The sequence below is a fragment of the Magallana gigas genome, chromosome 3 (assembly GCF_963853765.1).
Source record: "Magallana gigas chromosome 3, xbMagGiga1.1, whole genome shotgun sequence".
NCBI lineage: Eukaryota > Metazoa > Mollusca > Bivalvia > Ostreida > Ostreidae > Magallana > Magallana gigas.
This window is the reverse complement of record NC_088855.1, coordinates 36,060,247-36,084,626: the sequence shown is the minus strand read 5'-3', so window position 1 is coordinate 36,084,626 and position 24,380 is coordinate 36,060,247. Positions and strand designations below refer to the sequence as shown.

The 24,380-nt window shown below is 32.8% G+C and overlaps 2 protein-coding genes across 2 annotated transcripts in view; one reads left to right on the top strand and one right to left on the bottom strand.

Annotated features, from left to right (window-relative positions):
- Positions 1 to 24,380, bottom strand: part of LOC105341532 (ATP-dependent RNA helicase DDX1) — a 98,824-nt gene that overhangs the window by 20,380 nt on the left and 54,064 nt on the right. The window lies entirely within an intron of this gene.
- On the top strand, positions 2,151 to 4,537 carry LOC105334537 (C-C chemokine receptor type 1). The gene is made up of 2 exons (XM_011438031.4): positions 2,151 to 2,860; positions 3,051 to 4,537. The coding sequence occupies exon 2, from the start codon at positions 3,275 to 3,277 to the stop codon at positions 4,367 to 4,369; it is 1,095 nt and encodes a 364-aa protein (XP_011436333.3). The 5' UTR covers positions 2,151 to 2,860; positions 3,051 to 3,274; the 3' UTR covers positions 4,370 to 4,537.

Below are 24,380 nucleotides of genomic sequence, written 5' to 3'. Positions count from 1 at the left end.
TGTCTCAAGGAAATCATGATTTAAAGAGGCAATGAAAGTGCTGTAAAATTGAACCCACCATTGGAAGCCTGCCTTTGATGTATCTAATTTCAGAACATATAGTAATAGTAAAAGCAGACTGCAAAAGCAAACTGTAATGCATTTTGACAGTTTATGGTTTGAAACCAATTTTATTTACCTCATTTCACCTCAACCTTTCGTGTTGCATGCCTGTCTTAATTGAAATCAATAAAATCTCTTCAACTCTAGTACTAAAATATCTCTACAAATTTCAAGTTTGAATAAGATTACTTAAGTTAACCATTTCAAAGCAATCTGCCACTAATTTAAGGCTTTCCTTCATCACCATGCAGGGTCCTACCCCCCCCCCCCCAAAAAAAAAAAAAGAGAATCAATGTACAGTCGTTTTACCGGTAACGAATATATGCCAGTATCGAATAATTTTTAGAAAAATTATTTGTGAAAAACGAAGTTAAGGTTTAAAAAAATCCATGCTAGGTAATTATAATTCAGAAATTAATATTCTATCAGTGTGTGGAGTTGTTTGACATTTGCACGATTATTTACTGTATTATTTACAAATTAAAAAGGTGACCCAGATATGAACTGCCGGAAGTGCAAGGCAGAAAAACGAAAGTGTGAAAACAATTAAACCTAACTATGAAAATAAGTTTGTTCTTGAACCCTTTTTAGTGGATAATTAGTAATTATAATCCATTTAATGAGATTATGCATCATATCAAATAATAATTGAGCTATGAATGAAGTTACGACTTCAGATAGAACCATGTGTAGTTTTCCTAGTATCGGTTCAATGCGACAGAAGTATTATTTGGCTGGATATATTGATAAATATATGGGCAAAACGAAGGCAAATGGCAACTACTTATCATTAATTACTATTATAAAGTGTTTTCATCATGAAAATTCAATTTCATAAAGTAACGCAAAATGAAAACTGTTCAAGTACAGTTTTAATTTGACGGGAAAACTGTACGATAAAAATAACGATCATATTATTTGTTTAAATAACATATTTCCACAATTATTTTTCCTTCTTCATTTATAAGTCTATTGACATGTACCTCTAGTGCATTTTTAAAATTAATCCGCCCCAAAATATTCGGTCAGAAGTGATAGAGGGCGCCTGATTCGATACTGGAAAACATATTCGAAACTATGAAAATGGAGGGGGTGTTGAAATAACTATCTCTGTAATTCGTTCTTTATATTTTCGTACATTTGATATTACAGTTTAGAAGGACAAAGAAATGTGATTTAAACAAAAAATAAAAACATTTGGAATTCCTATAATAATAGTCGCATGCACGACGAAACTGCATACTGATTCGTTACCGGTAAAATGACTGTACTAATGAATGTAAAATGTGTTACATTTAAAGTTTAAAATCTAAGATTTCTAAACTTGTTTGTTATAGATAAGTTTAGAAATCTTCGATTTTAAACTTTTAATGTAACAAATGAACATAATTAAGGTATGAAAATTAAAACACTGTGTTTCATAAATACCAGTATTAAAATAGAACTGGCATACAATAAATTTACTCCACATTTTAAAAACTCAGACCTGCTACCAAAAAAAAATTTCCTTTTCAAAAAAAAAAAAAAAATAAACAGAAATCAAGGACTTTTTAAATACTCAGACCTGCTACCAAAAAAATATTCCTTTTCAAAAAAATTATGAATAAATAAACAGAAATCGAGGACTGAAATAAAGAAACAAAATGCTTGCTCAATTAAACATGGCTTATTAACACTTTCTCACAAGCAGAGTCAGATTTGATATCCCATAACTATTTCCTTTATTCCCCTTTTTAAGGATTCTGAGTACCTGCCATGCTAATCACCGCATTATATAGCATAGTAAATGAGTGGGCTGTTATATAACAATATTTATGGAGTAAATATCAACACCTACCACCCACTAACACCATAATATCAGTGCCAAAAAGAGGTGGCAACTTTTCCCAATGTCTGGAGTCAACAACATTCATGGGTATTTCTGTTCAATACTATACACAAATCGGTTTTCCTTGCAGCTGCCTGGTACCTGTCAATCAAATTATGGTGAATACTCCCCGACATAATCACTGACAGCTAGATCAATTATATAAATCCCATCTTCCAATGCAGAAACTCACTTCGCTGGATCCGTTACTTTTGTGCTGTGGTCATGTACTCTGTGTCTTAAGTGAGCTTCACTGACTTACATCCTCATTGGTGAAGATAACAAGAAAGATCACAATGGTGGAAAAAAACCCAATTTCATCTATAAGATTAAACCTTTAATGATGTTTCAGGACCACTGGTTTCTTACACTGAAAATTAAGTAAGCTTTTGCCACCCAGTGAGACAAATGTGACAATATTCCGTGGAGTTTAATTGTAATTTTTATGAGCTTCGCTGAATCTTAACTTTTTGTGAGACATGACTCAGGTTCATATTTTATTGAATCTACTCACTTTTGACATAAGAAACAACTAACATTCCTTGTTTTATGCCTGAGAAGACTGACGTAGGAGAGAATTAAAACTGCTTCACAACTGATGGAAACATTTAAGACAAGAATGCTACATTTTATTTATTTCTGTTAAAAATATTTTTCATGTGTAACATTGGAAGAAAAAATTTGCCATTTATTCCAAAATAGTTGCAGACACTGCCTGCAGTTAAAGGAGGATCTAATCTATGGCATCACAATTCAGAGAGCTATAAAAGGGATTAATTCAGCCTGTTTAATTGAACTATTGCCATTAGATATCCGGTGCTGAATGCAGTAAAAAAGGAGAAAACATCACAATAAAAAAATCTGAAATACTAGGGCTGGAACATTATACAGGTGAGGAATAATGTGAAATCTCATGTAAATTTTTCACCATCCTTAAATCAATTTTCCTTTTTCAATGAATGTGCAAGTTAACTTTTTTCTCTCTCATTTTCTATTGGATCAATTAGAAGCTTGCGTCTGCTTACTGAGGCAATGTATATTTCAGCTTCAATAAAGCAAGTTTCATTTTTTTCTTTATCAGGTCAGCCAGAAAATTAAAGACGGCGGATATTCTTTGCTGATTAGAACTGCCACAGTTTAAAGAAAAAAAAAAGAAATAATTATGAAATCAATAACTGTAACACTTTATCGGCATTCTGTTAACAGCTTGTATCAAAAAATTCCTGCAACAGAAATTTTTTCATGACAAGCTTATTTGATGCGGAAATTGTGGATTTAGGAGACTAGACGAAGAAAGAATAGAAAATGACCAACTCCTCCAAAATGCCAAACACATCCTCATCCTCTGCTGATGTTCAGCTGAAAACATCTCAACAGAATTATGAACCCCAAATTTCAAGTGCAGAGTCAGAACTCATATTTCTGGAAATTTTATTTCAAGTGTACCTTCCACCTGTTCTTATTGTCCTTGGAACTGTGGGAAATTGTCTGACAATCTTTGTCATGAGAAGAAAAAACCTCTGCCAGTGTTCTATAAGTTTCTACATCACTGCTTTTGCCTGTTGCTCATTGGTGATGCTTTACCTTTTTCTGGGGACAGAGTGGATTTCAAAGATTTTTAACCAAAAATCTGTAGATGAGAAGGCAGATTGGCTTTGTCCAGTGTGGCAATTCATCAGTAGAGTCATTTCCTATTCTGGGATCTGGTTTGTGGTTGCTATGATGATTGACCGTTACATTGTAATATGGCATCCAAAACAGTTCTCCACTTTGTGTACTCTCTTCATGGCCAAGTTTGTGGCCATCATAATATTTGTTGGTTTAGTGGTCATCAGCATTCACGCCATGTGGACTTTTGAACTTATGGATAATGGCTGTTACACCTACCATCCAGAAAATGATGTTCATTCCGTGATTTGGACTTGGGTAGCAGCAAGTTTCTACTCCTATATTCCATTAGCCCTGATTTTCATTTTTAATGTGTTGATTTTTACTGGGATATGCTTGAAGAGACCTTTTAAATCCCACCAAACACAGGACCACCATTCTCTGCTCTTTACCTACACAACACTTGCCACGTCCATGTTTTATTTCCTGCTTGTAATGCCTGCCACCATCATCAACATTGTAGAACATACCTATCCTCCATCTTGGCAACAAGACAAAGAACTGGTGACACAACTTGCAAAAGCTAACTTGACAGCTCACTACATGGCATGGCTAAACATGACCATCATCTTTTTCATGTGTTTCTTCTTTTCCCGGACCTTTCGTGTGGAACTATGGGATATGCTGTGCTCTCTGTGTTGCAGACACCGCCGGAGAATCTATGAACTACAAACTGGGTCTCAAAGTACACACCTTGAAACTGACTCTTGTAACGAGACCACACCACTTTGAGGCATTCAAGCTGTAAGTAAGCTTTCCAGAGCCCCTGTGTTCTAACAGGACAGATTTGACATTGAATATTTTTTGTGCTTGAAACTTTTTTGCTATATAAATGCTCATTACTTATTCCATTCAATGTTGACTGATACATATTGTCTATAAATAAACAATATTTTTGAAACAATATCCGTTTTTTGTTTTTCTATGCAGGAGAGTAAAGTACACCCCTCCAGATATCCACCAATACTTCTAACGATTTTCATTTTCATGAGTAAACCAAAGCCCAAGTTTTCCTTTGATTCTGTCAATAACGTCAGAGACTGAGCAAGTTGCATTTATTTATGTGATAGAATTATAAGACAGTACAAAGTTTATTTCAAAATATTGAAAAGCAAATTATTTCAAAATATTGAAAAGCAAATTATTTCAAAATATTTCAATTAATACAAAATCAATTTATAGCTACAATCAAAATTTAGTTCCTCAACAAAAATGGTCATTAATGTTTTTTTGCTATGATCAAAAGATGTATGAAGAATATCATTCAAACTACTTGATGAAGAAGAACCAAAAGCTTTAATTGCATGGAGCTTCATAATTTCTTGACTCATTTGTCAGGTGAAACCTTTAAATCAGAACTCATGGAATATGCATAGATTCAGCCACAGACTTAATGTTTATTGGCAATTGTCACAACTACACGCTAAACCATCATTATTGACAATACCTCTCACTGTGGTTAACATAGCGGGCTCAACTGCTAGAAAAATCGAGAAATCTACTAACAGTTATTTGATTTAATTATATAAGCATTGATCTGCAAGGCCAATGTTAAATATCTGTATAGGGCATAATCTAAGTTCTGGGTTCATTGGCCTGCATGACCTTAAAGGGACAAGGCTATGATTTTGGTTAGATTTTAATCTTTTTGTTTTTAATGTTTACAATCCTTTAGTAATGCATTTCTAATGATCAAGTTCAACCAAAATTTAAGTGTCAGTCTAGAGTTAAAACAAGATACAAAGCCAACAGTTCTTTGTTATGTAAACAGGCTCTTGTAATGTTTTTGTTTTAATTGTTAACATTGGTTCAAAACACCAGGAAAAGTTCTTTTTCAAGCTATATTTTTTAATCTGCTAATTTGTTATAAACATAAAATAAACAGTTCCTAGCGTTAATCAAATTCATTTTTAGTCTTAACCTAGAATTTGCAAAATGTTAACAACAAGAGGCCCAGGGGCCACATCGCTCACCTGAGCAACAATTGCCTTAATTCTGATCAAATTAGCATTACAGTATCAAAATATCTTGACAACTGAGTACAGTAGATCTTGCTAAAAAAAAATTGAAAATCTGCCAATTTTTATCCACCTCTTATTTTTTGGTAAATACCAAGCCCCTTTTGTTGTTGTACCTCTAATATTTTTCTCTATTCCTATATACCCCCCCCCCCCCCATTTCGTGGCCCCACTATTCTCTAGGGAATCATTGTTTCATCAAACTTAAATCTACCTTTAATCTCATAACCTGTGCTTTCACACTAAGTACTGAGTTTTGGACCAAAAACTTTCCCAGAATATTTTTAAAGATTTTCTCTATATATTCCTATGTAAAAATTCAAACCGCCATCACGGTCCCGCCCTACCACTAGTGATTTTGTAAACTTGAATTTACACTACCCGAGGATGCCTCTACACAAGTTTAAGCTTTTCTGGCCAAATAGTCTTTAAAAAGAAGATTTTGAAAGAATTTCTCTATATATTACTAAGTAAAATTTCATCCCCCATTGTGGCCTCACCCTACCCCTGGACTATTATTTAAACAAACTTGAATCTATATGATCTGGGGATGCCTCCACTCAAATTTGGGCTTTCCTGGCCTAATACTTTTGAGAAGAAGACTTTTAAAGATTTTCTCTATATATAAAAAGGTATCCCCCATTGTGGCCCCGCCCTACCCCCAGGGACCATGATTTGAACAAACTTGAATCTACATTATCTGAGGATGGTTACATGCCAATTTGAGATTTCTTGGCCAAATAGTTATTAAAAGAATTTTTTTTAAAGATTTTCTCTATATACTCTTGTGTAAAAATTGATCCCCCAATTGTGGCCCCACCCTACCCCCGGGGACTATGATTTAAAGAAACGTGACTCTACACTACCTGAGGATGCTTCCAATTTAATTTGAGATTATCTGGCCTAATAGATTTTGAGAATAAGATTTTTAAAGATTTTCTCTATATATATTCCTATGTAAAACCTGATCCCCCAATTGTGGCCCCACCCTACCCCCGGGGATCATGATTTGAACAGACTTAAATCTACACTACCTGAGGATGCTTCCATTTTAATTTGAGCTTATCTGGCCAAATAGTTTTTGAGAAGAGGATTTTTAAAGATTTTCTCTATATATTCCTATTTAAAACATGATCCCCCTATTGTGGCCCCACCCTACCCCAGGGGACCATGATTTAAACAAACTTGAATCTACACTACCTGCGGATGCTTCCACTCAAAGTTGAGCTTTCCTGGCCTAGTAGTTTTTGAGAAGAAGATTTTTAAATATTTTTTTCTCTATATATTCCTATGTAAAACTTGATCCCCCAATTGTGGCCCCATCCTACCCCCCGGGGACCATGATTTGAACAAACTTAAATCTACATTTCCTGAGCATGCTTCCAATTTAATTTGAGCTTTTCTGGCCTAATAGTTTTTGAGAAGAAGATTCTTAAAGATTTTCTCTATATATTCCTATGTAAAACTTGATCCCCCAATTGTGGCCCCACCCTACCCCCGGGGACCATGATTTGAACAATTTTGAATCTACACTACCTGAGGATGCTTCCATTTAAATTTGACCTTTTTTGGCCCAATAGTTTTTGAGAAGAAGATTTTTAAAGATTTTCTCCATATATTCCTATATACAACTTGATCCCCCAATTGTGGCCCCACCCTACCCCCAGGAACCATGATTTGAACAAACTTGAATCTACACTACCTGAGGATGCTTCCATTTTAATTTGAGCTTTTCTGGCCTGATAGTTTTTGAGAAGAAGATTTTAAAAGATTTTCTCTATATATTCCTATGTAAAACTTGATCCCCCTCTTGTGGCCCATCCCTACCCCCGGGGACCATGATTTGAACAAACGTGAATCTACACTACCTGAGGATGCCTCCACACAAGTTTAAGCTTTTCCGGCTGAATAGTTTTTGAGAAGAAGATTTTTGAAAAATACCAACAAATTTTTAATAATTCTCAATTATCTCCCCTTTAAAAAGGGCGTGGCACTTCATTTGAACAAACTTGAATCCCCTTCACCTAGTGGTGCTTTGTGCCAAATTTGGTTGAAATCTGTCCAGTGGTTCTTGAGAAGAAGATGAAAATGTGAAAAGTTAACAACGACAACGACGACAACGACAGACAACGGACAAATTGTGATCAGAAAAGCTCACTTGAGCCCCTGGCTCAGGTGAGCTAAAAACATGACATGAACTTTGTTTATATATTAAAGAACTGTGAGCTCTGTATCTCACTTATAACCCAACAACTGACTCACAAATTTCAGTTGACTATTAAAAATGCCTTCAAGGCTGAAAAATTTTACAGGGTGGTAAACTTCAGGTGGGGCAGGGCTTATTTTTTAGAGGTACGTGTGAAAGCCTCGGGGGCTTGCACTCTACCTGCGGTCATGATTACTGCTATATTCACAGGAAGCAAATTAATACACAGGAAATAAATAATTACTAATCAGAATTGGTATTGGTTGGAATATCTTATTAGTCTATACATGTATGTCCCTATGAAGTGCACTTTTATATAGAATTTATCCAATCTAACAGTTTGACTGTACATTCTCAATTGAAGTCTGTAGTCCAAATTTTCTCTTAACTCACATGCATAAAGCACAAGTGAATAATTAAAGTAAATTAATTCTGCTTTAAAAATATAGAGTAGTACACTGTGTTTAGCACTTAACAATAAAGTATGTTAAGAAAACCATGCGAACAATAAAATTCGGAATGCAAAGACCGTCTTGTTACTATGACAATGGAGTTGTTTCAGAACTCATGCGCCATGTCCCAATGGCCTATTTTACCAGTAAATAAAGCTTTAAAAGCTCATAAGTTTGTTTTAAAAAGAAAATTTGATACATTTTGGAGCTGCTCATCTTTGTGGAAATTATGTCATCCAAATTCAAATATAAATTGTCAAATTTCAAGGTTACTAAATGATTAATTTTCATTATCAATTTCGATAGTATTAAAAATCAAATTCTTATTTTCCCCTTTAAAAACTTGATGGAAGACAACAAAGATAATGTTGTTATTTGCTAGTAAACAGAATTCCACAGACCTAGTCAGATCACGCTCAGACGATCATGTCAATCAAACTGGGCGCTATTATTGTTTCAAACTTGATTGACATGCAGAATCATTTTAATGTGGTATGGGACATCTGTCGATATTAATGTGAAATAAAGTACTATATAATTGAAAAACTTTCACCGGTTTAGAATTTTCAAATTTTATAATATTTAACCAAAAAATAGCTTTTAAAAATATTTGAACTGGTAAAAATTGTAAAACCCCCAGCGGGATTCGAACTCTTGACTTACAGGTTCGTAGTAAACCCTCTAACCCACTGCGCTACGGAGTTAGGTGACCATTTTTGGAAGGAAACTACTTATATAATTACACTTTATTTTATTATTTATTTCGATAAACAATACATCACAACATGGAAGTGTCCCATACCACCTTAAAGTTTGTACAGGTAAAAAAGAAAGCCTTTGTATAATAAAAATGTCTCAATAAACTGGCAAAAACTCACATAATCAGTAAATTTTTATAAAGCCCCTTTCACAATTGGCGCACGAGCAGAAGCGACCAAATATTCATGCGACCGAAAAAATTAGATATGAATCGTTAATTGTTGCCGAAATAATCGCATATGAAAAAAGTATTCGTATGAATTTCGCATGATCTAAGCGAGCGTTGTGCGATGTAAACGCATTGAATCTTGTGTCTGTATGCGACTGTTGTACAATAAAAGCAACTGTTGAAAGATAATAAGATAGGAACGCGCGAGATACTAGGTGATCGGACGATTGAATGTGCGCCATTGTGATTGGACGGCGATTATGCGTTCAATGGGACGAATGATCGTGCGAGTCAGAGGGGGTATTACATACACTGCCCATATTCAGTAGACATAGTTGAAAGCGAGAAAAATTCAGATTTATCATTAGGCCTTATACCTTAATATGATTATTCTATTATATCTGATTGGTTTCAAAAGCCATGTGACAGGGCGATGTCATGAGAATGAAAAAGCCGATATGAGCATTCGATGTAGACAAATATGATCAAATCAAAAATATTTAATTATTATGATTCTCTTTATATCTCAGAACCAACTTAACTATGATTTATAAAAGAAAAGTGAGACAGTTACAGTGGTAGCAACATTATTGTTGACAAACAACACGCACGATTCTGATACACAAACGATCACGCACAATACACAAACGATCACACACTATACACGGACTATCACTTACTTACTGAATTTTCATGATACACAAACAAAAACGATAAAACACGCAACTGAACGATTCTACACCATTAAACACGCAAAATCAAAAATAATTTTTAGGATTATATATAGAATTAAGGAAACGTATTGCTTTAATTTGCATTGCTTTATGTATGTGTTTTATTGAAAAGGGGCATGTACTTTAGACATGCACTGTTTTATATTTAACGAGTAAACAATTTTACACATTCATACACAAATATATAGGATTCACACACAAATTAATTTTTTTGTTTCCATAACGAATATTAACTTCAATCATAAGTTAAAAAAAAATAAGTGTAAAAGAAATGAAGATAATGCATAAACTACTCAAAATTATTTACATACGAGTTGACTGTTTATGTTATCCAATTCCCTTACGTACGATTTAATTATGAGGGATACAGGTAATATTGTTACCTTGTTCCATAGAATTTAAATTTTTCACATCCAATATTTTCATAATTTACTGTACATAATTGATTAATTTCTATATATTCTAAATTTTAAAGCGTCTAAATAAATTACATTTCAAACAAATAATTATACAATGTACCAGATAGGAATGCGTATCGTATTCTCATTTGAAAGAAAAACCTTGGGAATAATCGTTTAGTTTAAAATGGGGCATGGGTAAGCTTGACCGCTTTCATTCAACGTGTCGCTCTTGCTAATATGATTAAAATTATGTGTCAAGACACAATAAATGCTTGATATAGGCTGATTATAAAATTATGCAAAACTAACTCGACCAAACAAAGGATTGAATGAGCTATGGAAATACTTACTAAATGTATTTAATGACGAAAGAGTGAATGCATTTTCTTCTACAAAAAAAGAGAGAATCAATGTTCTTCTATTAAAAAGGTTTAAATTCACATTGTTTTACAAAAACTACTTGTCGTTGCTTTCAGAATAAATCCTGGCATTCCGTAAAAAAGGTTACAAAACGAAAAAAACGCACGATCACGCACGGTAAAAAACGCAAACCAATTTTCCTGATACACGCACGATCCCGCATGTTACCAAATGATCACCCACGTTACACGAACTATTTAACACGATTGGCTTGTCAACAATAACATTGTTACCACTGTACATGGAAAATCAAACAATCACGACGTTAATGTTGTGACTGTTGGAAAGTCAAACATCATTAGAAATCAACGTATTTTGTGTAATCATATGTTGCTTAGTATAACAAGATATCTGTGAGCCAATGCTCACTAGTGATACCCCCGCTCTGATGTGAATATGCAAAATAAGCAAAGTCGACATTTAACAAAAAGCTGGCATCCGATTGGTACAGAAATATATCCCACAATATGGCATGCCTAAACAAATAGTGTGTTAAAATTACAAGCATCTGCGAGAAATAGCTGCTGAGAAATCTTTGACGAAAATTTGTTTGAAAATTTTGGCTAAAATAAACAAAGTACTCATTTAACAGGAAGTTGACGTCCGATTGGTACAAAAATACATCCCACCATATGGCATGCCTTCGGAGCAGGGGTATAATAAAACGCTCAGAGACTATGAAGATTTATTCCCCAGAAAAAAACAATTCTTTTTCAGGCAAAGCCATCGGGAAATATGATTTTTCTTAAGGAAATAAATCTTCATACATGTATTTCCTTCACCATTATGCAATAAATGTATATTGTAAATTTTGTTCTTACACAGAGAATATATGAAACATGGTATATATACTAGTAGCAAAGCATGGCATATTGAGGCTGGTAATTTGTGCAATGATAGTAAAACGTTCCAATATTACATGAGACATGTTGAGCAACAGTCTCACGGTCGCAAAACAGACGCATAAACACAAGCGATTTATCTTACGATCTTTATAAATCGTGTAACACTCTTACGAGTACACAAAACGTTGTAAAACATTTGTACTAATGTTCGTGCGTTGCACTGCGATAATTTGGATCGCGTTTGGTCGCGTCTGAATAGTGTGCATGTCCACTATTCAGAGGAGACTTGATGCGACCAGTAAAACGTATGCAACGAATGCGAGAGCTTGTGCAACGTAAGCGAGGGCTCGTGCAACGTATGCGAGAGCTCATGCTCATTTTGATCGCAAAGTGGTGTAAAGTGGTCGTGGGCCAATTGTGAAAGGGGCTTGAGCTAACTACCAGTTTTCAATAGCAGAGAGTAACAGCTCAAACAATTCGATCTGCCAAATATCACATTAGATTTGCAGATATTTAAATGTGACAATGAAGTGAGCTATGTTGTAAGTACTTGATATAAAAGACCTTAGCTGTAGTATTAAGGATTTCAAAGTAAAAAGTTCCACATCTTTTTCCTATATGAGGTTATGTAGGTCTGTGACTTGCTTATAAAGTGGACACCATTGAATAAAAATCAAATATAATCTTAAGTGCTAGCTGAATTAAAACCTAGGTAATAAAGAATAATAGAACTCACTGGGACAAGGCATCATCTTTTTGAGACCACCTTTATTACTGTATATATTTATATGTGTAAAAAGCATCACATATGGAATGCCATGATAGATTGTACTGTGTTATCATTTACAATTTTAAACTTGTATCATATGATACACCATTTATCATAATACACAATATTAAATATATCATATGATATATCATATGATACATAGGATATATTATAATAAAAACATAGGTAATCATAGATTACTAAGCTCACCGAGACGGAGCATCACCCTTATGAGACATCACCTTCATAAGACCACCTTTATCATTTTATATGAAAATCATACTTTATAATCTTGGATATTCATGGATTCTGTTTTGACAAAATATCGTATATCATCAGGATATTTTTTTTTATGATAATCATATGTTCATATGTTAATCAATTCAATGATATAAAATTAAATATTGCATCATGTCATATTTATAATATATATCATATAATACAATAAAATACCATAATAAACAATAATGAGATATGATATTGTAACGTATGATATGACATTGTATTGTGTTATACCTTATTGTATTTGTTCACATAATACAATATCATAAAATATAATACAATATAGTATTATATTACAATATCATATAACATAATACATCATAACATTGACACATGATATTATATTGTATAATATAGTATGATATTGTATTGAATGACACTGAAACATATTTGATACATTATATGAGATTATAATATCATATAATACAATATAATTTGATTCCAACATTGTATCTTATCAAATGATACAATATTATGTGATAAAGTAAAATATTATAAAATACATTATTATATTATACATATTTTATCATATGACACAATAATATATATTACAATATCATATAATACAATTTCATGTGATATGATAATATATCATATAAACCAATATCATATCATACAATATTGTATGATACAATATTATATAATATTACAATATCATATAATACAATTTCATGTGATATAATTCTATATTACTTAAACCAATATCATATTATACAATATTGTATGATACAATATTATAGAATATACAATATTGTTTGGTGAAGTTTGGACCAGTAATAACTAAGATATCATCATCAGAGGACACTAGCAATTAAAACCTTTACTTCCTCCAGCATCCGCAACCTATGGCTCAGATTCAGGATCCATGCCTGTCAGGTGCATCTGTATCATAAGACACACCATCCATTCAAGTTTGGTGAAGTTAGGACCTGTAATAACTAAGATTTATTTTTAAGCATCCTTGATAATGGAGATCAAGCTCTGCATCTGAAGCTACCTCTGCGATTCATTCATATTACAGTTAAATCAACTATGCAAGTTTGAAATAGTACTATCATCTATTAAACATGTGACCTGTTCCAAAAAACTTAATTTTATCCAGCATCCGAAACCTATGGCTCACACTCAGCATTCAAGCCTGTCAGGTGCATCAGTATCAGAAGACACACCATCCATGGAAGTCTGGTGAAGTAAGGACAAGTAATAACTAAGATATCATCATCAGAGGGCACCTGTTTCAAAAACTTTATTTAACCAGCTCTTAAAACCTTAACCTCCTCCAGCATCCGAATCCTATTGCTCAGATTCAGCATTCAAGCTTGTCAGGTGCATCAGTATCATAAGACGCACGATCCATACAAGTTTGGTGAAGTTAGGACCAGTAGTAACTAAGATATAATCATCAGAGGGCACCTGCAACAAATACTTTAACCAGCTCTAAAAACCTTAACCTCTTCCAGCATCCGAAACCTATGGCTCATATTCAGCATTCAAGCTTGTCAGGTGCATCAGTATCATAAGACGCGTCATCAATACAAGTTTGGTGAAGTTAGGACCAGTAGTAACTTAGATATTGCTATCAATGGGCACCTGCAACAAAAACTTTAACCTGCTCCAAAAACCTTAACCTCCTCCAGCATCCGAAACCTATAGCTCAGATTCAGCACTCAAACCTGTCTGGTGCATCAGTATCATAAGACACACCATCCATGCAAGTTTGGTGAAGTATGGACCAGCAGTAACTTAGATTTTGCTATCAAAGGGCACCTGCAACAAAAACTTTAACCTGGTCCAACAACCTTAACCTCCTCCAGCATCTGAAATTTAGGACCCAGATTCAGCATCCAAGTCTTTCAAGTCCATAAGTAGGTCCAGATGCATCATCCATGCAAGTTTGGTGAAGACAGGACAAGTAATAGCTTAGATACAGGACCTGCAACAAAAACTTTAACCAGGTCCGGACGCCGATGCCGACACCACCGCCGACGCCGACGCCGAGGGTATAGCATAAGCTCTCCTTGACTTCGTCTCGGTGAGCTAAAAAATCATATGATGCAAAATCAAATAGCTGTGTGTGGATTCGAAGCATTCATAAATGGGAAACATTATAGGCATGTACATTGTAGTTAATATTCCCTTCAAGTTTTGATTAAAAGCTAAGAAAAAGATGTCTTTTATACGGATCGTTAAAAAAAAAAGAAAGATAAACCTTTATTTTAAAAACATATCATATGATAAAATATTGTATCATATGATACAATTTTGTGTCATACATTGTCAATATCATATTATACAATATCATATCAAAAACTATTATGTTACAAAATTATATGATGTAAAGAAATTTAAAAACCATGATATTTTTGTCATTTTAGTAGAAAATAACATTTTCGTTAAAAAAAAATTAATCACGAAAATTGCAGCTCATATTGCTTTAACCTTTTTTAGTATCCAAAACCTGTAGCTCAGATTAAGCATCGAAGCAAGTCAAGGGCATAAGTATCATAAGATACACCATCCATGCATGTTTATTTAAGTTAGGACCAGTAATAATTTAGAAATGGCCATCAAAGACTACCTGCTCCAAAAACTTTAACCTGCTCCAAAAACCTTTATAAAACTTAGCATCAACTGAAATTCATGACCTAGATTCAGCATCCAAGTCTGTTAAGTCCATAAGTATGCCCAGATGCACCAGTCATGCCAGTTGGTGAAGGAAGGACAAGTAATAACTTACATACAGAACCTGCTCTAAAATCTTTAACCTAAGATGAATTTTTCAAAAGAACTTACGACTTACAACCAAATTAATAAATGCTTATTGATCGCTATCTAACCAATGCTTTACTATAATGGCTGTAAAATGTAATTATGGATATCGAATTTAAATACTTGTTAATAAAGGTTTTTATAAAAATTTTGTTTATTCAAGATTATTCCATGAGGCTGAAAATATTTACGACTCTGTCATAAGTTCTTTTGTAAAATGCAGTCCAGGTCTGGCTGCTGTAAAGCTGATGCAGGGGTATAGCATGTGCTCCCCGAAACTTCCTCTTAGTGATGATTATAATACATGACAATGCAAAATGTATGAAAGGGCAAAAAGTTCAATAAGTAATTATCAAAGAACAACATAAAAACATCAATGAACTACAGATTTCCAGAATCAATATAATGATAAAATAAATGAAATCTGATCTGAGTACTTTATAGTTATTTAGGACTTTAATCATATTTCCTAGATTTTCAACATTCTAGAAAGTCTAAAAAGGATTAGTAGAGGATCCATTTTCAGGGATTTTACTTTTATCAGACATCATGTATTTATCCCTCAAGGTCATTGACATTAATGTCAATAGATATTGTACTGAAAAAGCTGAATTTTAATTTTTTTTCCCAAGAGGAATAAGAATTTTTCAATGATTTTTGCATTAGCTGTCATTGCTAGATGAAAAGCGCCTGTTTTCAAACAACCTAAAGTTTGCACAATATTGGGATGGTGGATAGGAGAGGATTCTTAAGAAAATGACCCATGTTCACATTTTCATGATCATCTACCCTTTGAAAAAGGTTTTGTTCTCTATTTTATCAATTTAGATCCCCTAATTCAGAAAGAAACTTGCGCAAAGTTCGGTTAAATTTCTAGAGAAGATGTAAAAAAAAAAAAAAAAAAATGTAAAAAAGTTTATGAATAGGCAGATATATGGGCAAAAGGTGATCAGAAAAGCTGATCAGGTGAGCTTGTAGAGGGCATCTAAAACTGTGTCAAGGAACTTTTACTGTTTCCAATTTGTAAAGCATTTAACCTAGATTTCTACATTGAATTCAATCAACATTTACAACAATACATGGAGCAGAAAATATGCAGCAAGTTTTTGTTTGCTTTAAAACAAACTTGCGTCACAGACAAATAAAAAGCCTTTAGTTGTGAGCATTTCAAAAAGTGAAGTTTCAAAATACCGAACTGTCAATGATTGTGAGACAAGAAGAAGACAACCACTTGCATTAGTTTTTAAAGCTCTATGAGCAAAATGATGGAGACAACAATCTGACCAAATATGTCGATGAATTTCACAAGGCTTCTATAGTAAATATCGATTTACAATCATTGTTTCTCAAGCTTTCCTTTATCACAGTTCTATGTGCAGCTATCTGACTGACAGCAAGATACTGCTGTGATGAACAAAAATCCTTCCCTATGATAAAATATTCAATAAATGCCTGATGACACCACCAAATGTTCTGAATGTGTCAAATTATTTTAATTCTATGATCTACAAAATCTGATATTGACAGATTAATATACTGTGATACAGCAAATACAAGATACGCAAGTTCAGAGAAAACTGAATCAATTTAGTAGCCAGTTGTGCAAAGTTGAGGAAAGATCATCTGTTGTTTGTGAAGGTGGAAGCTTAACAGGAGTAATACTGAAGGCACCATCCACTCCCCTTTGATGAATCAATACATGTTATTTATTTACAAAATTTCAATTACATATATTAAAAAACCTGAGATGAGTTTATCTCTATAAAAACATACAAAGAAATCTAATAAATCCAATGCTCTTGCCATGTTATTGCCAATTTTTGTACATTGTTTTTTCACTGCACGTTTACTCTGAATACATCTGATTTATGAAACCCTAATATTTGCCTCAAAAGATGATTAATTTCACAAAAAACATACTAGTGAATAAAAATCTATTGATATAATGAATGAAGCACCTGGAAGAAATAAAATATCAATTGTTCAACTAATCCAAAAGGTGAAATGATGAATTGGATACTTAAAATTCTTGTAGTCCGTGAAAAATCAAATCCAGCAAAACTAGACAAGTTATTGGCACAGAGATTCCAAGAGTACAAGTTATCTGTTCTCAATTAACATGGGCAAATAAAGTTTAACCCATCTGCACATTCCATGATGATCATTTGTATGCCAGCTAGAGCCTGACCTGACATATTATTTTTTATGTGTCCTTGTACATGAAGTTATAACTTTGATGTATATACTTTTTGGAACATCTTTAAACCATGACCTGGCTGAATAAATGCCAAAGCAAGTAAATAATATCCTTACAAATTAATCAAAATATCTTGACAACTTCATTTTTAGACGGAGGCTCTATGAGCCTCCTCTATTACTACCGGTCAGCTCACATGTGACGTCGATAGTGGATTTGACGGACACCACCTAGCGGCAAAAATTGCAATATTCGTTTGGGATTCATATTTCAATATTTTTATTGAAATAAATATCTTATTTGCAATTACAATAAATAGAACTATACATAAAACGATCAATAAACATTGTTTCTCTCGAAATTTTAGTCCATATGTCAAATTCCAAGTAAGTATGAATATGCATGAGTTTAAGAATAGCAATGGTGTGTAATCGTTTAGTGGCTATTTATACTTTTTATACAGCTTCCTGTCTGTGACATCAAATAATGAGGATTCCTCAAGAACCATCTTGTGTTGACCGAAATATTGAATAATTATGAGATTCAATGGATAAACACGGCGTGGTTCTTAATCTGTATCGTATATTACTTGCACATTAATCAATTAATCTCCTGCGGAGATATATCTTTCTATGTATAGCTACACTCCCGCCCCCGGCATCGATCCAATAAAATGATTATTCAACAAGTTGAACCACTGCTATGTGAACTTGAGTATTCCCCCAATTAAGTACAGACAACCTTGATAGAAGCATGGCACATTTTAGTTTAGTTTTACTTTGCATGCATACTAAACCTACTATAAGGATAGTGAAACAAATAATTAAACATTCAGATTACACCCTTTAACGCAACCCCCCCCCCCCCCCACACACATACATTCAGTGTTGCATAGGTAGAGTACCCAGGCCACGTGAAGCTTGATTAATCCTGCATTGTCAGGCCAGCGCTGTCGATTTCAAAGTAAGTTGGGAAGTCAGTCTGTTTTTGCAAGCTGATAAGAGAATTTCGCGTGAAAAAAGTGTAAAAAACATTTGACAGAATGTACATATTTTCTTTTAAAAGTGAAGTACGGGGTATTTCAAGATCTACTGCGGTATACTATTTTAAATTTAGTTTTAAAGAGATATTACAGTGAATTCTCTTCATCTTGGATATTTCCCTTTTTAAACATAGTTAGATAAAAGAATAGAAGTCGTGCATATACTGAAAGATTGAATCTTTTTACAGCAAAAAAAGCTCGCAATTGTGTTTTAAATATTTTTCCGAAATTCTAAATTTATATCTCTTAAATTTTGTTTACACCACAAGTAAAATCTGTATAAATTCGTAATATTTTCATCCCAGAAAGTTACGATGAATTGTTTACAGTTGATGCGCTAAGCTGTTGATCAAAAGGCTGAGCTAGCAATATTTACTTTTTGGACCGCCTGAAATGATTAAATCAAAGGTAAATTTGAGCAAAATTGAGCAAAATGAGCTGTTGCGTCTCTTATATATAAATATTTCATCTCCATAACTTTTTAAAATGCTAATAGAAATATATTTGATTACTCTCTACAATCGAATCGTACATTCTGCAAAAGAAAAAGAACAACAACTATGCGAGATCGAGATCATGCATGTATTACCTACATGTAACATAGGGGTTTTTCAGCAGGAACGATTTTTTTCATATGAAAAAATTTTACTGTTCAAAAGTTTTCATTGATTATATATCATAAATTTTAGTATATATTGTGAATCATCAGGTACTAACTAACAAAATATTTTTTTGTTTGTAATTTGTTTTTGCATATTCCATAAAAGAGCATATGTTAGCAAAGTAGTTTCTGTCCTGTAGTATTTAGTATTTCAAACTCTTAATTGATACTCTAAACCTTCTATACCTTGAAATTTGAAGAAGAAAAAACCATAATTTTTGGGAGTTGATTTTTATCAACTCTCCTATGCAGTTACTCTAGGCAAACCGGAAGTGAAACTGTGTTTGGACCTAACCACAAATCATCATCGCTGACAAGACCTTGTTCTAAAAAATAATCGATAAATTCAATGTAATGCATTTTGAAGCATTAAATATTATGATAGTTAAATATTGCTTAGATCCATATAATTTTCCAGAAATATTTACATTACTGATACATAGTTTGATGGAATTTATTATATTTTTAAATATTACGCAACATGATTCATATGATGTTTTCCTAGAATTCTTAAAATTGTCGGAAAAGCCCAAAAATTTATATTATGAAAACATGCGTTATTCAAATACGGATAGGAAACTACTTGGCATGCGAAATTACATATCGTTGATTTTAAGATAAATATCAATCATGAAATCAACTCCCGTCGGTACTTCAATACTTGGAATTACCGTATTTTCCCGACGACTCGTTGAATTGCTCATTTTTAGCCAAAATTTTAACAAAATCCTATGATACATCGTTTCAGACCATACGTCGATCTTATCACTTCAAAATGGCGTGTAAAACTACAGTGACATTATCAGTGTATGATGCCACGATGTCCCCGATATTGCTACCAATTATTATTAATGATTAACATTCAAACAATTACACTTTATACTTATATGCATCATATTTTCAAATACCGGCAACATCTACAAAGTCGCTTGCATTTTAAACAATTCCCAATATCGCGTGTTATGCAAAACTAAACTTACTTTGTCAGAAATATTTTATTCCCATGCATTAAAATAATTATCCACTCTGACTATCGCCAGTGTATTCGCCATTACGTAACCAGCCACCTGTTGACTCGGCGCGTGGTCAATGTTTGTTTAACAATTTCCGGTGTCATAGGCATGCACCTGTCTCGTGTCGGACTGCAAAGGGGGATCTCAAGTGCAGAAAGCTTAGCAATTACTATGATTTGATGAAACTTGTTTACTTTGTATCCAGTAATGCAGTTACACACTTTTGTTTTACATAGACACTGTTAGAAATAGATCGATCATTTGTACGACTTGATAATGATGATATACGACATACATACGTTTCCTAAAAAAATTATCTAACAATAATCAAAGAATTGGACAACAATTAATCAATGAACTATAATTACTCTTATAATGGTACTCTTTATAAACACAGGGAGTGAAATTGCTGTAAAAATCTCAGCCTTAGGGCAAGATTATTAACACAACCGGTGTCAGCCTATTGTATAAACAGTAGTATTGATAATTGCCGATTACGTATTTTAAGATGGAATTTGACCATAAAATATTTCTGATTTATACTTTCCACTAACAACTCTTTACTAATAAAATAATTAAATTTAAAAAACACCCCCGGACCTACTGTAATATATTCTTCCATTCAAATTTGGTTTCAATTTTACTGCGCAATGTTATCTTCCTACTAGTGATACATAAACGATGTGTTTATACATTGACGATGTGTTTATAAAAACAGAACGGTAAAACTTTTAATTGATTAAAGACAATGTACCATTTTTTAATAACTGTTATTATTATGTATTTTGGTGTTAACAGATGAGTGAAAATGATAATTATTAAAGATGAACAGTGAATTCAACAACTTAATTTTCAATCACACAGCCAACTCAAGATGATTAAAACCAAGATTTTTAATGCTATTTTTAACAATTTTCTGACCTCGAGCCTACGACAAGTCGAACAAGACGATAAGTCGGGTGCAAAAAAATACCGACTAATCGTCGGAAAAATACGGTATTAGATTAATCTCCTCAGCAATGATGCCTCTGTCTCTCAGTACTTTCAGTACTTTGATTCTATATAATTCCTTAACATGAACTATGATGCCCTGATTAAGGTAGAATAACACATCATCACAAAATGGCTGACCTCTGATAGAAACAACATTCGTTTTAATAAAATGATTTTATTAATGGCAACATGTAACTTACTCCATAGCTGAGTGGATAAAGTGTACGGCTTGTGATCTGTACATCCCAAGTTCGAATCCCCAAAACTGCCAATTTTTCGCTTATTTGACATATGTACACTTATTTAATATTATATCTTTCATAATCAAATAATTCACTGTTAATTTGAGTGAAATTTTCCAGGTGCGCTATTCAAATTATCCTTTAGCTTGCTGCCGAGATCTAAAATTTTGCATACACTATTCTCAACATTTCTCAGATTTTGGTTAATAAAATCATATAATTATTTTTTTTTAAAACAACATACAACTGTGGTAATGCACAAACTCTCTATTAAACCGGGACCTATAGCTGTCCGTGTAATTGACATCATTATTACTCTGACATGATTAAAACGTTTTATTGGTAAAATATAAAAAATTCAATTTCAAAAAATTCAATGTAGTGGTGTTTGTCTTTTAAAATTTTAATATGCCCTTAAATTTTCTAAATCAAAAAACTTGTGTTTATCTCCTTTTAGTAGACCAACAGAGGGAAGGGATCCATTTGAGAAAAAAAACCTCATATATAAGCAACTGTTTCCTTGAGTTCATAAAATAGCCATCATTGCTTCGATCCTTATAAAATGAATTTTCCCAAGGCCCCTTTTAATTAAAAAATCTCTATCAATTCATTTATGCCAGTCTTTTCAATTATAGATTGCAAGATTCTACGATCTCATTATTGCACTTATCAAGAATCTGCGAAAGAAAAATCAATTCGTTCTCTTAATAACTTCCCTGTTACTTTTATAAGAATGCTCTGTATCTGTCAGAAAAAAATCAGAGAAAGACCAATTTAATCTTAATTAAATTTAATTTGGTATGTTACTACTGAAGATTCCTAATCAAAGAGCTAGAAATTAATATATGTAAATTCCAACACAACACTAGTAACATCTAGCTGATTAATCTAGCTTGCTTTTGTTGTTTTTGTTTAATGTTGTGAATTGTGTGAAATCTGAATAAAAGTTTGTTGTATGTTTTCATATTTTTGAGATTTTACACAAAATGGTGGAATACTTGCATAAGAATATTAAGGAATCAACAGAATATCTTTTTGAGGTGCTGTTTTTTATGAGTTTAGAAAACAAAATTCTTTTGATATCAGTGGAATGAAACTCAAAGTAAACCTGTCATTCAGTTATTTAGGACTAACACACCAATTGCTGCCTTTTTTTAAATACCGGTAAATGCTTTTCAATCAGTCAGCATATATACTAAATGCTTAATGTTATATCACTAAAACTATTATTCAATCCGGAAGCTTCGTTAAAGCACTACCTATATATGAAGAATCAAAGTATTGAGAGTACTGAAAGACTACAGTCTAAGAATGGCCACAACCATTGAGCCCTCTTTAAATATGACTTTGACCTTCAAATAACTTACACAAAAAAGTTTTCTAGTATGTAATTTCTCTAAGAATTAAGGAGGTTGAAGTGTAAACAAATTTCCATCAGATCAACCTTAGGTATGATTTCATTAGTCATAATTAAGTGAAGGAATTATGAAAATTCTAACTTTGAAATATGAGAAATTTCTATATCTTTCAACAAATCTTTTCTTCACAAGATGATCAATATAGCCTAAAAATGGCCATGACCATCCAGCCCTGTTTAAGTATGAAGCTGATACTTGGTTACAAGGGGGACAGACAGATCAACATTATTTCTATAAATACAACTCCTCATTCACAATCCTTTGCTTGATGGGGCAAGGAGAAATATAATGGAAGGAATTTATCTTATTTCACTACTTATACATGTAGGATTACACAAATAACATGTTGTAAATGGTGCATAGGATTAAGCGGCTTCCTAAATGAGACAAAGATAAGCAAAATATCAACTCTTAATTCTCTTCAGTATTTCCTAAATGATACAATAGTTCTTTTTATGACTCATAAGCAATTCTCAACAATAAAAAAAATCTGGTTTACACAGGGAATTTTTTAAGAGTTACCTTGCAAGTCAATGTTTCAAGATAAATCGGTTAGTGCTAAAATCTGCTCATTAACAAAATATCAATTAAGGTGCAGGTAGATTACAAAATTACAACCTCAGGGTACAATAACAAGCTTTATACTTTAAAAAATCGGTGTTCAGGAAATCATATCATTATTTAACATTATGTTGGAACAGGGAAGTGCTTATATATTTACAAGTGAAAGAGAAATCTGTAGACGACTTGAATGCATGACCTTATCATACTATATAACATCAGTTTTGAGTGAAATGATTATTCTATTTCAATACATTTGTTGTACAATGGTAAATTTGTATTGCCAAATGAAAAGATATGTGTCATAACTCTAAATAAATAAAATTAAAGAAAATTTATATCTTTAATACTTTCAGAAAAACTTGCATTTATCAAACACAAATATAGCATTCATCAAATTTACAGCTATAACAAATTTTTATTCATGTCCTAGCTGGCAATATTAAAGTTGTTTTTATTGACCTATTAAAAGAATACTGACAAATACAACAAACATGACTTTAATCAATTTATGGCTATAAGGGAATAATTTTAAGACCTCTTCTGGAAAACTTGTACAGTATTTCATCATTCCTATAGCAATATATTTTTTAAGGCAAATATAGTGCTCACTGGCATTTACAAGCTAAACTAGTCAGTGTTAAGAAGTCTTGAACAAACATCAACCTCAAATTAAACAAAATGTAACTTTAAATAAATTTACAATAATTTAAAGAACTATCTTATAACAACTTGCAATACTATTTCCTCTGAATTTATTACTAATTAAGATATCACAAATTACAGTTGTAG